The sequence below is a fragment of the Vanellus vanellus genome, assembly GCF_965231255.1.
Source record: "Vanellus vanellus genome assembly, chromosome: 5".
Taxonomy (NCBI): Eukaryota; Metazoa; Chordata; class Aves; order Charadriiformes; family Charadriidae; genus Vanellus; species Vanellus vanellus.
This window is the reverse complement of record NC_138910.1, coordinates 8,399,336-8,412,968: the sequence shown is the minus strand read 5'-3', so window position 1 is coordinate 8,412,968 and position 13,633 is coordinate 8,399,336. Positions and strand designations below refer to the sequence as shown.

General features: G+C 42.6%; 1 protein-coding gene across 1 annotated transcript in view; it reads left to right on the top strand.

The window, feature by feature from the left end:
• The window catches only part of MGAT5 (alpha-1,6-mannosylglycoprotein 6-beta-N-acetylglucosaminyltransferase), a gene marked incomplete at its 3' end in the record, with an annotated part of 82,934 nt that extends 75,816 nt beyond the window's left edge, over positions 1-7,118 (top strand). Inside the window, exons 14-16 of the mRNA XM_082483288.1 lie at positions 416-490; positions 5,010-5,167; positions 6,920-7,118. Of these exons, the coding sequence (XP_082339414.1) occupies positions 416-490; positions 5,010-5,167; positions 6,920-7,118 (432 nt within the window). The remainder of the gene's footprint in view (positions 1-415; positions 491-5,009; positions 5,168-6,919) is intronic.
• Positions 7,119-13,633: the final 6,515 nt, after the last annotated feature.

The window sequence follows — 13,633 nt, the reverse complement described above, 5'->3', positions numbered from 1 at the left end:
CTTCAAGGCGGGGGGGGGGGGGGGGGGGAGTTTGAAGTAATTTTCAGAGGTATCGTGTTCTTTTTTGTCATAATGTTTTCTTTTTCACTGCAGCTCCAGAACTGAAACTTAGTTAAACCAGGAGCTGTGGAATGCCGTAGGGTCTCAGGCTAGCTTTATGTCTCTTGCTTTGCGGTATACCCTGAGTTTCCTTAAAGATAATCACTGTGCAACTTTTATTGCCTTTACAAAGGAGGAAAATTCCGCTTAAACTGCTGATGGCTTTGTGAAATTGTGATTTGTTAATGAGCTTATTTGCATTTATTGTTGCTACTTAAGCTGTAATGTAGTATTTGAATGCAAGCTGCTACCACACAGCACACCCCAAAGTTCATTTAAACAAAACTGTCTCTAACAACGCACTATGTTTCCACAGATTGACCCTTATTTGCCCTACGAATTTACGTGTGAGGGAATGCTTCAGAGGATGAATGCATTTATTGAAAGACAGGTATGAACTTCTAGTGTGGATGAATGTTTTATTTTATGTTGGAAAGGAAGGACCCTCTCCGTTTTAAAGCTTCTCGGTGGTGTTGCCGTTCAAGTAGAAACAGGAGCTGCGCAGGCCTTGCCTGGGCAGTTGTTTGCTCGGATGAAGTTCCCTTGGGAGGTTCACGTGGACTCAGAGATTTGCTTCTGTGGACTTGGCCATGTGGGGCTTCGGAGGCTTCTTCCAGATATGGCACCAGTGGGATTTTTCATGTGTAAAGAGACTGACTAGAAATCAAGACAAAGTGCTGGCTACCAGAATATTCATTCTGCTTCTCAGTTTGCCGTTGGGTTTTGATTAATCTGTGAGTGTCCGATTTACCATGTCTTTGCAGAAACGGATCTACTTGCCTGATTTTCAGGAGCTATAGGAGCTTTTAATTATTTTCTTTAACTTATTGATTGATTATTTGATTGATTTACAAAGAACCTTCCTTCTTCTGATGTTATATCAAAGCAGAAAGCCAAAGTAATTTTGCAGTGTATATGTGACTTCTTTAACTGTGTAGACACAAAAAACCTGTGGATCATGAAATATCACGTAAATATTGAGATGCCTCTGTGGTAGAATTGCACTTAGGCTAAAACCTCTGGGCGGATTTTTCAAGTATTTAGTTTCAATCGATAAAGCTTTAAATGGCTTGGAAACCTGTTACTTAAAGGACTTTTGGTCCCCATACGTTATTGCCAGCTGAGAGCAGCAGAAGATACTGAGTAGGAGTAGTAAAGTGCAGAGATTTATGTGGGATACTGATTTCTAGAAACTGTATGTTTGCCTGGACTTCTGCCCAAGGCCAGGTCTGTTGCGGCAGCCAGCTCTGCCTTTTGTTCGGCTGCTGCAGCAGAGAGATAGGAACAACCTCTATCTCTGTTATGCCGGTTAACTTCCAGGATTTCTTTCAAAGGCCCTGCACGTGCTCCTGTACCTCTATTTCTGAAAGAGGACAGTATTACAGACAGTAATAAAGAATAACACAGCTTCAGATCAGAAGTGTAGTTAACATGATACAGCTATTTCCAGTTTCCTGCCCATAAACACTTTATGGTTTTTTGCTGCTGTATTGACAGCGTGGCCTGTAAAACTATCTCTGGTTCTTTTCATCCTTCTACCTGAATTAGCTGTAGTTGGGAGCTTTTGTCGATACAGGAGGAAATGGAGCTCTGTGTGAGGGAGAAAAAGAGACAATCTACAGACAGCAGCTGTGGGGCAAAACTCTCTCTCCCCTCTGCACCTCCCCCAGGGGCTAAGCCCTGGCCAGTACCGCATGGTTCTCGGAAATAAATACAGCATTGTAATTTTATTCATTGCTTTAACTGATTGTCAAAAGCCGTTATTGTTTCACAGCCCCCAGGATGCTCAAGCATCGTTATTAGCTGCACGTGCTTAGCACTGTGCCTGATTAACATGTCAGATGATGGAAAAAATAAAGGTTGAGACCTTCTTTTGAAGAGTTTGTAGTGGGAGGCAGGCGGAACAGAGAAAGCAGCAAAAACTTGGAACAGGAACAAAGATGCATGGACTTGATCTAGTTCAGAGGTTGTGGGGTGCATTAACCACGAGAGTGTGGTCTTCAGGGGATCTCTGAATGTGAAGAGGATGGGGCCAGGTACGCTCACCCACAAGTCACCCTATGGGACAGTGAAACTGTAGGGTTTAAATGAGTTGTCTGGAGTTCCCCTGTTGGTGCTTTGGCTCAGGAGCAGAAGGGAGGACGGCGTTCCCAAGAAAGGTTTAGCAAATTCCCCAAATCCTCAGATCCAACAGCTGGGCTGAAGGTCTTTATGGTCTGAAGTGAGAGAACTACTGTGAGCTGTGGTTTCACGTTTAGCAGTGCCACCTTCAGCTGGATTAAAACAGCTTTCACTCCAGGCTACTCCTTCCTGCCAGCGCACTGTCCCTGCCAGCGGCCCAGCGTGGCTGTTAGGTGCGTCTGTGCCATCTGCTGAATCCATCCCTTCATCCTGGTTGCTCTGTGGCTCCACAAACAGTTGAGTCAGCTCTGCGAAGCGGCAGCGTAGGGTGGGAACCAAAGGGTGGGACCGCTTAAATTGGCACTGCCATCAAAGGAGCAGCCAGGCAACTGCAGCCAAAGCAGCTGCAGGATTCCCTGTTGCAAACTTGGGAGCTGTTGGATGAGGCAGACTGGGCTTGATGGAACAGGCACGCTGACTTTGAAACATGTGGTCAAGCGGAGTACTTGGTAACCCAGCAGAAAATGGTTTTGGCAGGGCTTGACTAGGTTAGCAAACCGACTTGGCTCAGCAGAGGGTCAGCTGAGCACTGGGGCTCGGCGAAGGGAGTGGAGTGAGGACATTTATCCAAGAGCAGGAGAAGCCAGAGGGGAGGAGGACACCTCCTTTGAGGACAGGACTAAGCCTGTCTCATCTTGAGATTGTGGTTATAGGTAAACCAAAAAAGCTGTCTCCGCTGAAGCTTAACCTTCCATTTTATATAACATCTTTATTTTACCCTCGTGCACATAGGGTTGTGGGGCAAGATAGGCTGGGGTGAAGATACCAAATTTAGGTCGCTTTTAGCGGTTGGTAGGAAAACTAGCCAGAGACAGCAAACTGAAACACAGTCCTGTCTGTTTGCTGGTACCTGTGAAGGTGATGTACTCAGAGATGTGCTTCAAGGTGGCATAAGCTGAGGAAGGCTTCCCACCAAGCCGTGGACTGGAAATGGGAGGCTGTGCCCAGTTATTGGGAAGAACTTTCAACTAAGAGATGTTAAAAGCTGAAGCCCCAGCAAATGGTGGAGCCTCACAAGTGATTCCCTGTCTTTAAAAAACTTTGTCTGCTGCCTGCACTACCTGTGGATCCAATCCAGTATTACAGTATTGCATTGTTTATATTACGTTAGCATATATGACAGTATTACATAGTAAGTATTACAGTATTGGATTGGATTTTGAGCCTATCCAGATTTCCACTTGCATCTAGTATTTTAAATACTGATTTCTAAAAGGGGAGAAGAAGCAGGGCACTTAAGTCCAAATGGCAAAAGGACCTTTTTGAAACAACCTCATTAAAAAGTAGCTCCAACCATCTATTGTTAACCTGGTTTTTTAGATGCTGTTAAAATTATTCTGCCATAAATATGCTCTAAAATGACTCCATTTTTTCAAATATGGCACGAGGCTTAGGGCTGCATCAGGGAAAAGTTCAGACTGGATATTGGGAAAAAGTTCTTTACTGAGAGGGTGGTGAAGCACTGGAACAAGCTCCCCCGGGCAGTGGTCGTGGCCCCAAGCCTGGCAGTGTTCACGAGGGGTTTGGACAACACCCTTAGATGTATGGTTTAGCTTTTAGGTCGGCCTGTCTGGAGTCAGGAATTGGACTCTGTGATCTTCCTGTGTCCCTTCCAACTCAGGGTATTCTGTGATTCATGAGTGTATAATATTAAATTTATGGTTAGACCGGGGAGTATGAAAACTTCCTCCTTCAGCAGAGGAAATCTAAACAGAGAAAAAAACCACCTAACTGGCAGATGATTTGGGGTCTTAGCTTCGGTAACATTTCAAGCCTTCCAAAGCTTTGGGTCACAGCACAGGACCTATTCACACAAGTATTAGTTTTCTCAGGAGAAAGCAAACCATGATGGACTGGGCCCAAATTTTTTAATCACCTTCAGATGAGAGTTGCCAACTGTTAAACTGATGGCCACGTGGCATGGAATGTTGTATAAAACCAGTCCTTAAAATTTTCTCGTTGCTTTTTCTCATTTTAAATGTCAAGACCACAAGAACTTGTCTTTGAATAGTTTTTGCTAGCAGGTGTGTTTAGATACTGTTTCTTCCTTCCCTCTTTCTGCTGCGGTGACACTTGCCTGCATGCATTAGTTATAGCCGATTTTTTTTTTAGTGTCGGGAGCACACTTTTACTAGCAGTTCAACCAAGAAGTGCAAACAAACCCTTTGAATCCTGGTTGCTTTATAGAAGTCTTCAGTCTTTTATGAGTTCAGCTCACTCCATAGCGCTGCCGAGTCCCCTGATCCTTTCCAGATGGCTCTCCACGTGGGCCACTTGAGACGTTTCTCGCCTACAGGGTAACTGGCCTCTGAAATTCTTCTCCTACCAGAACTTCCTCCTGATATTTGTGCTGTGGCGAAAATAGTTCTGCTAGCACTGAGTTAGTGAAACGGGAGTCGCTGACAAAGCCAAAATGGGTTGGGTGTGTGGAAGTAAAGAGAGTATCTGGAGTTGCTTGTGATAAACTTAAAAAGGTAAAGGTAGGGAAGAAGCTTCTTTGGGAAGAACGATACTACCACATTTCAAGCAGCATTCAAAGGTGGTAATTCCCTCACGAAAAAAAAAAAAAAAGGATAAATTTTAACTGGGCTTAAATTGTTGATTTTAATACAACCAAAATGAATTGCAAAATGAGTGTTTGGGTGATGATAACCACTTCTTTTACTAGTGGGGAAAATTGCTAGCAAGGGACTGGGCGCATTATAATAAAATACGATCTGTCGCTGCAGGATTTCTGTCACGGGCAGGTGATGTGGCCCCCGTTAAGTGCCCTTCAAGTAAAAATTGCTGAACCTGGGAAATCCTGTAAACAAGTTTGTCAGGAAAGCCAGCTCATCTGTGAGCCTTCCTTCTTCCAGCATCTTAATAAGGACAAAGCTCTGCTTAGGTAAGTACTTAAAAGCACAAATGTATTGTTTGGTCTCTTTATTGCACTGGGTTTTGCCACACATAAAGTTTAGCGTACAAATTCTGCGAGAAGGGGATGTGGGGAGAGAAGTACTGTCTGTTCGGCAGCAGCAAGCTGTGAGGTTAGCCCTCAGTCCTCCGTAGCGGAGGATGGTAGAGGTTACTGCTGTGTCGAGAGCACCGCTCCACGTAGCGTGTCTTTTTGCATGGGTGTGCAGCACTGAGGCCAAAATTTACATCTCTTCCTGCCCCCCTCCAGCTCCTACATGCGTGCACCGCACAGTGCCCTTTGCTGTTGGGCTGCTTGCGCTGAGCAGAGATGCTTGTGCTGCAGGGATCGCGTTTGCCAGGGCCGTAATTGTGTTTGGATGGGCCCTTTGCAGCCCTGGCTGAGCAGGGGCACCACTCCACAGCTTTTGCCACATCCTCTTGAGCGTGAGCGGACTTGTACGACTCGTAGCGCTAATCCTGACTGTGCTCGGTCAGCTGGGTCAGAGGAAATGCCTTTGGTTGCAGGAAATAGAACTCGGTACGCATCGCGTGATTTCTATCAGGTGTTCGCATGATTTTAAATACAGCACTTATAAAGTGTTGCTTTTCTTGTATTTATGGAGCTCCCTCTTCGGCCATGATTAACATCCACACTGAAACGTCTATATTCATTGGCGATTAACAACGACTGTTTTGGTCGACCTTTTGTCGGTATTGTCGTAGGTAAAGAAGTGCAAACCCTTGTACATTAGAGGCATTAGTACTAATTTATAAAGCTTACCAGCTATGCATTAAGGCAATTAACGGTGCTTTCAGGTCCTGTCTCTTTGGGAATATGTCTGTTCCTTTCAGAATGAAAACAAAGCGCTCAAAGCTGGGCTCCAACAAATGGCTGCTACGGAATCTGCTTCTTAGGTTTTCTCTCTCCACTTTTTGCTGCATTAAATTGTAGAAGGTTTTTATTTTTGTATTTTGTTTGAAAAGTTGTAATTTCCAGTGGAGTTCAGAAGCAGCTCATATAAAAACTTTCGTGTGGCTTTTTTTCTAGCTGTCTAGACAAAATTATAATTCTCTGGGAAAAAAAAAGAAATCTGTTAAATGCTGAAAGCTACCAATGTTTCCAGAATAAGTGAAAAACAAGCCTCTGCTGGAACTGCTACCCTCACGCTTAAGCTTTGTGGTCAGAAAATGGCAACTCGAATTTTTCTTTTTTCAGCGAACTAGCGCTGGCTGGTTCCTCAGAGCAGTGGCTCCTGCCCTGACCGGCTTCTGCCGCGACGCAGCAGTGTCCCCTGGTCCTCGCCGCCCGGCTGGCCGCAGCTCCGGCTCCCCCGGGCTGCCTGGCACCCTGTGGCTGGCCGGCGGGAGAGCCCTGTGAAATCAACCAGAACATCTCCTGATTTTGGATTCTTTGGGTTTGTTGTACTAGAAATCCATGGTGTATTTAAATATGATGCTTTGGGGAGCAGTCAAAAGCTTTTTTTTTTTTTTTTTCCCCTTAACTTCTTTCCTTAATCTCTAGGAAACGGAGTAAAGCTGAAAAGGCTGTACTGCCATCTGCAGAGAGAATCTGTGCAGGCGAAAAGAAATGAGAGTCATGTTCTGGAAATCTGCAATTCTATATGTACTTGATTTAGGATGTAATAGCGCGTTTTATTTTATTTTTAGCGAGGCAGGATGAAAACTCTACCGAACTCCTGTAAACTCCACTGTGATTTAGATCGTGTGTTTTGCTTTTCAGGCATAATATCGAATGTCTCACCATGGAGTCTGCAAATGATATTCTGGTCCCCTCTTTTGATGGAAGAAGGAAGCACTGTGTTTTCCAAGGTGACCTCCTGTTGTTCAGCTGTGCCGGCTCCCACCCAACCCACAGAAGAATCTGCCCCTGCAGAGACTATATTAAGGGGCAGGTCGCGCTTTGTAAAGACTGCCTATAGCAGCAGCAGAGCTTCTTTTGAGTTGAGGACAAAATGTAAGTAGTTTTGAGAGGAGCTACTTATTACTTCCTGCACTTTTGTCCAGGTTTTTCGCTGCAGGCAGAGCTATCATTGCTGGGCAGAATTATCTACTAAGAGAGGAGGGATTCATAACAAACAGCTAACTGATCTTTTTTTCCTATAAGAACATTTGCAGTGTAACTCCTCAGATTCCTTCATCTGTTCGCGAAGAGAAATGAATTTCATGTTCTACAGTGATTTGAAGATGACTGCACAGAATAGTTTGTAGAAAACTCCCAGACTCATCAAACTTCTTTTTTGTTGTTGTTGTTTGGGTGAAGTCTTTTCTATTTTCTTAATGAGTTAGAACATCCCCCATCATGGTTAGCTAAAGGATCTCAACTTCATTCCAGTAGAAAATTGAAAAAGGCGTGCTTGAGGGAGGGGGGAGCAGGGGAGGGAGGAGTAACATTTTATTCTAGGTGCACTGGTTTGGGTACTGCTTTAGCTTGAATGGCTATAAAGTGGTGTATTTCACAAGAATTCGGAATGCCAAGATAGCTCTGTACCCTGTTATTGGGTTATCTGGGCCCAGTTCGTTTCTTTTTTCTTTTTTTTTTTTTTTTTTTTTTTAATCTGTGTACACAAGAAGGTATTGTTTGCATCACAGCTGCTGCATCAGAGCAGTCTAAACAGAGAGTATCATGACCAAGCGAATAGGCAGTTGCCAGCGTGCGACACATCGTTTTGGTGACTCGACAACTGACTAGGGTGGTGGCATTCTTCAGCGTGGAAAAGCTGCAAAAACACTGCCGTTTTCGGAATGGACTTGTCACAGTTTACTGGTCCCATTTAGAGAGTAATCCTTGGAATTTGCCCATGCTTCTGTTGTAGTCTGTCTACTAGAAATACTGTGTGAAGCAAAAAGTATTCAGCATCATTGGAGCAATATTATCGTTAGAGCCTCAGTTTGCTACGGCTTCCAGTAGTTAAAGTGTTGCTGAATGACATAGAAAGGTTAAACTAAGCTAACTATAATTATTGTATGGTAGAAATGTAAAATGTCTTCATAATTAGCTAGGTTTTTAAAGAGAAATTATTTCTGAAGATCAGAAGAGGGAGACAAACAACTGCTAAGAAAAGCATTGATCAGTCTCGTGGGTTCTTTGATTGGTTATCTGTTTTGGGGGTTGTTTGGTTGGGTGTTTGTGTGGGTTGTTTTTTTTTAGCAGGCACACCAGTTACAAATTTACACAGAAACAATTCAAGAGTTTGGAATTCAAGTCAAGCTGCTTTTTTTTTTTTTTTTTTTAAGAGCAGCAAATTGCATCTTCCAAACCGCCTCCTTTTTATAGAGGTAATTTTTGTTATTTTCAGCAGAAGGTGGCATGCTTGACAGCACCATTTGTAGTCAGAGAATGATATGCTAAGATCAGTGAGAAACAAATCTGCGATGTATTTTGATAGCAGTCATAGTCTGCAGGTTTACAATTGGACGTGCTCTGATCATACTGGAAAAAAACTAAAATCAACGTGGAGTTTTTTTCCATAAAAATTAACATTACCAGGTAACAGTGAAAAGCATAGATATTTTAAATTTTCCTTTCTTGGATATATCTGGTTGGTTCAGATTTCTGTTGTAACCGGCATTCGTTACCTGTGCGTGAATTTTGATGTATCTCTTGACCTACCAAAGACCAAGCAAGGGAAATGCTATTTAATCTTGGATAAATTCTCAAGACAAGAGAACAGAACAGTATAAGTTTCAAGTTTCAAGTTACAAGCAATGAATTTGCTTTTTCAAGTTTTTTGTTTCCTGCCTCAGCACTCCTGACGGTGTTATCCCGTAACACTCCATAACATTGCTGTGGACTACACAGGAACTTCATCCGGAGAGATTTTTGAGTATCCAAAAAGGGTATGTGGGAGCTGTTGCACAGCAGGGTCGCCAGTAACGGGGTTGCCATCGTGATAAAAGCTGCTGTATTTTAAGTAATTTTCCGGAAACAGAACAGCTGGGCTCTGTAATGGGAGGCAAACTTTTTCTATGAAAAGCAAACAAACACAAACACAAACTAGTCTGAAAATGCTTACTGTTACCGTAGCTCAGCATTTGCTTCAGTCAGCACAAATGCAGTTTGCAAGAGTCTGAATACCCTGGAAAAGCTCGGGGAGGAGGACTTGGAAACGGGTCTGAGCAGGCGCAACAATTCATTTTGTATTTATATAAAATATTCCCCACGTACCTGTACGTATTTGTGCAACTGAAAAATCCTGCGTCGTAAAAGATATACGTTAACACTTGGTGCTGAAAGCAAAGGCAACAGCAGAATTTGCCTTGACCTGTTCAGCCTGAGGTTCTTCAGGCAGGAATTTAGTTTGGAATGAGATATCACAGAATTATATCAGAAACAAAGATTTGTATGTGTGCACTTAAAGAATGCAAAACATGTAGTTTTTGCTGTAGTGTAATTCTTTGCTGTAAATACATATTTGCTTGTTTCCCCCTCACTGTATGGTCCACATGGCATACTGCATTTTATTTTGCCTCTAAACCTTTAAAGATGTGCGGGTTTTGGTATTTGTTATGATAAGGTTTTCTGGTTTAGTGCTTTGCTCAATGCTAAGTTTGCCTTTACCACGGCAGGCAGGGGCTGTTACAAGCTCTGGCTTTTTCGTGCTGTAGCACTGTTTCTTTCTACTCTACTGAACTGAATTACTGCGGACCGGCAAAAACGAAACAGCAAACAGCAGTGCCGCTTGCATTTCAGCCAGGGACAGAACATCCAAATTGGCTTCAGAATAGGTTGGGTCTGATCCTATTTCCACTGAAAGCTATAGAGAAGACTCACTAATCTTAAAGAAAAAAGAATCAAGACCTATAGTTTGATAGGACTCTTACTAATTTTAAACTCTTTTCAGAAGAACTACTTTTATGAAATACAGCCTCAGTCTAAATTTCTATAAAAGGAGACTATCATAAGAGAACTGTAAGCGCGTAACCTTTGTAACCATTACCCACTAACCCTGCTACAGCACTCCCGCATCACGCAGCAGGTTTGTTCCCTGCAGGGATAAATACGTGAACCCTTCCGCAGATAAGCACTCGGGCAAATCCATGTGGGGCTATTTAAAAGTTTAAAGATTTACTAAAACATGTAATACATATCCACATTTGAGGATAGAGAGCAGCCTTCTGTCCGAGTTCCATAACTATTTTCCTTTCTAATTAAAGAATAAAGGTGTAGTCCAATTCTTGCACTTAAACGAGGATATTGGAGACGGGACTGTGCTACTGTTCTTCAGTCTGACAGTAAAGCTTGCGGCTTCTTTTACTCAGAAATCAGGTTTTTGCGTGACTTGCATTTGAACATATTGATCGGCGATTGATGGGAAAAAATGTCAAAAGTTGAACATAAAAACATTTTACAAGCTTTTAAACATATCTCTCATATCAAGACTTTTCTTTGTTTTAAAATTTTGTATTTTTGTATGTGACCTAGGTTGTTGGTTTGTTTGTTTTTTTTTTTTGTTTTTTTTTTTTTTTCAAAAAATCTTGTTCCTACGAGATTAGAAAACTTGAGAGAAGCATTTACATATTTATTAAAATTAACATAAAAGGCTTGCCTTTGAAAGGTAAAGTTGGTAAATACACACTGTTTAAAAATGCCAATAAAAACCTCATTTATTTCATATATGCAAGTTGATTTGCACATGTATAAATAGAGTTGCTTTTTGCATTTTTTGCTTAGTTTCGATGTTTCTTTTTGTAATTTATAGTTGCAGCTGTGTGTTTGCTTGTTTATATCAGATTATGTTTCTCCTACAAATATTTAATGTTTATGTGCCTTTTTTTACTTTCTTTGGGGTTTGGATGAGTGTTTGGAATATGGGCACTGTCTGAACAAGTATAATGGAACACTAATTACAGGTAAAAATAGCGCTTCGTGACTCTACAGCTGAGCAGTATGACTCGTGACATTTTATAGGTAGCGGAGAAATCTCTTCTAAGACTATAAGGTAAGGGTTAATAAGATAAAAGATACTAGAACTTTAATAATTCTTGCAAAACGTTGCTTGTGCAGGCAGAATACCCTTTACTGAGTATCTGTAATTTGACAGGAGAGCTCCTGCTGGGATGGGATGTCTGTTTAACAACCAGAGAGCAAATTAAAGCCGTTCTATTCCCCGAGGAGGCAATGCTAACAGAAAACCTCTAGAAACAGCCGTATCTGATTTGATCAGCAGGAAGATTGACCTTTGTGAGGTGTTAGGTTTTTGGATAAAGCCGTCCGTACGTGGAAGTGCAGGGGGGGATTCCTGGTGCTACCAGGAGAATACAGTCCTTTGATGTCACCTAAATTTACAGCTCTTAGTGGGGAGGGAACTTTGGATATTCAGCTTATTGCAGATGTTTTTCTTTTTAATGCTACTACTTTTCTGCAAGAGGAGCATTTTGTAGAATAGCTGTTGATGAGGTTTCAGTTGGAGACCGCGGAGCGGGGCTGCAGGCAGAGCCGGGACTCTGCGTCTGCCCCGCTCGGCGCTGCTCCCAGCGACCTGGGCCCGCTTTTGCAACTTGCTTATTGACCGGCATTCAGACCTGCCGAAAGGTGCTGTTGATACCAACGACAAATCAGGTTGTTAGCCGATGGCTTCTCTCCTCACTTAATCATGTGGTACTCCGATCCTTTAAAATCATACTCAAGGTCTTTGCTTTATCCTTGATACGAAAGACGTGCCCTCCCCTCTCAAAAATGAGTGGCCCATCTCAATTACAAAGATGATTTACGAGTTTGCAGCACTTTTCACATAAACAAAGTCCAGATTGCTTTCTCAGGTATGTGTTTTGCTCATAGCGCATTTCAGGAGCAGATTTTGCTAGTAAAATAAATTAAATGGGATGAATCGGGCTGGCTACAATCTCATCCAACTCTAATTAACTTCTTGACTCCCACTGGCATCAGTGGTAGCAGAACTCCTCCATTAATTTTTTTCTTCAAATTAAAAAGGCAGCTCTCCCTTTTTAATAACCATAAAGCACCGTATCTTACAAGATAAAGACCAAACACTGCAGGTTATATTGTACGCATATCGGCAGCCAGCTTTGCTTGCTGTTACAGCATATATCATCTCTAAGTTGATGTTACTTATTAAAATATCAATTGAAAACTTGGTTAAATAGCTGTTCAGGCTACAGTTTGGAGTTGGAGGGGTGGGGCGTTTGTTGTTTGGGGTTTTTTTTAAGAGTCTATTAGTTACCAGTTTCTAATTTCACAGTCTTTTTTCCAGGGGTGCTAACACTTCGGCATGGCTATTTCTTTGTGATGTTTGCCCTACGGCTGCTATGCCTTCAACTTCTCACTTGTGATCTTTTTCCATTTGTAGTTCTCCTTCGGTCCCATCATTATAGTGATGGCTGTAAGTCGAGGAGAACAATGCACTGACAGATGTTCGCTTTCGTTCAGGCGGAAAAGGCCAGGGACACATATGGTTTCATTGAGATACACTTTAATAATATTGCTGTAAATGTAACATCAAAACATACTGGTTTATGGGCAGTGACTTAAATCTCATCTTCATATTTTTAAGCAGCTCTATAGGGTTTTTTTAAATTAGTTTGTAATTTCCAAATATTATATTTAAATGGAATGTGTAAACAGCAAACTCCGTCCATCAAGTGTAAAATGTTTACTGTAGGAACGTGTTGAAAATAGCAGAGGCTGAACCCCGGAGCGCCTCAGATGTGAGGCATCGTTCATGTTCTTTCTTACAGGGAAAAACAACAAAGTGCAACCGTTGCCCGCGTGTGTTGCTTTTATAGCTGTAAGCCTTCACATATTCATAGAAATATGAACATCCAATAGCGTGTTTTAATTCAGCAGACCTCTCTCTCTCAACAGCACTGAGCCACCTGTTTATTAAATGGGTAAATAAAATCAGGTCCTCAGAGTTGTGATGAAATGAGTAATACCTCCACCCTCCACGCGCAGAAACTGCTTTAAAAAATTCAGTTGTAACTGAGCCAATAATACCCTTCTCTCTGCTGGGCAGAGCAGTGCAGGTGCCGTTTAGCGAAGGCGGGCTATGCATGGCAACAGAGTTTGTCCCCTTGCGTAAGGGCTTGCAGACCTGCAGCATGGTGGACCCACCACGCTGTCCTCCCGTTTCACAGCAATGGTAACGCGCAGCGGCTTCTCCGCACAGAGAAATGTGTCTGTATCACACTGCGCTGTCGTACCTGCGGATACTCCGCAGGGTAGAGGCAAAATCCTCAGCTTTAAGGAGAGCATGTAAATAACGCTGTGGCATCTACTGGAGCCATCCGGGCACCCGGCAAAGCGCATGCGGCACGGCCTGGCTCCGGGTCCAGCAGCTGCTAAGTAGTGTGAAGTCTCAAATAGGTACACGATAAATCAAGTTCAGTTGCTGCCTGAAGGCAGTCAATTTTTAACAGAGTTATACCGGAACTAATTTGTTACATTCGTTAGTGGGTGTGTTGCAGCACAGTGACT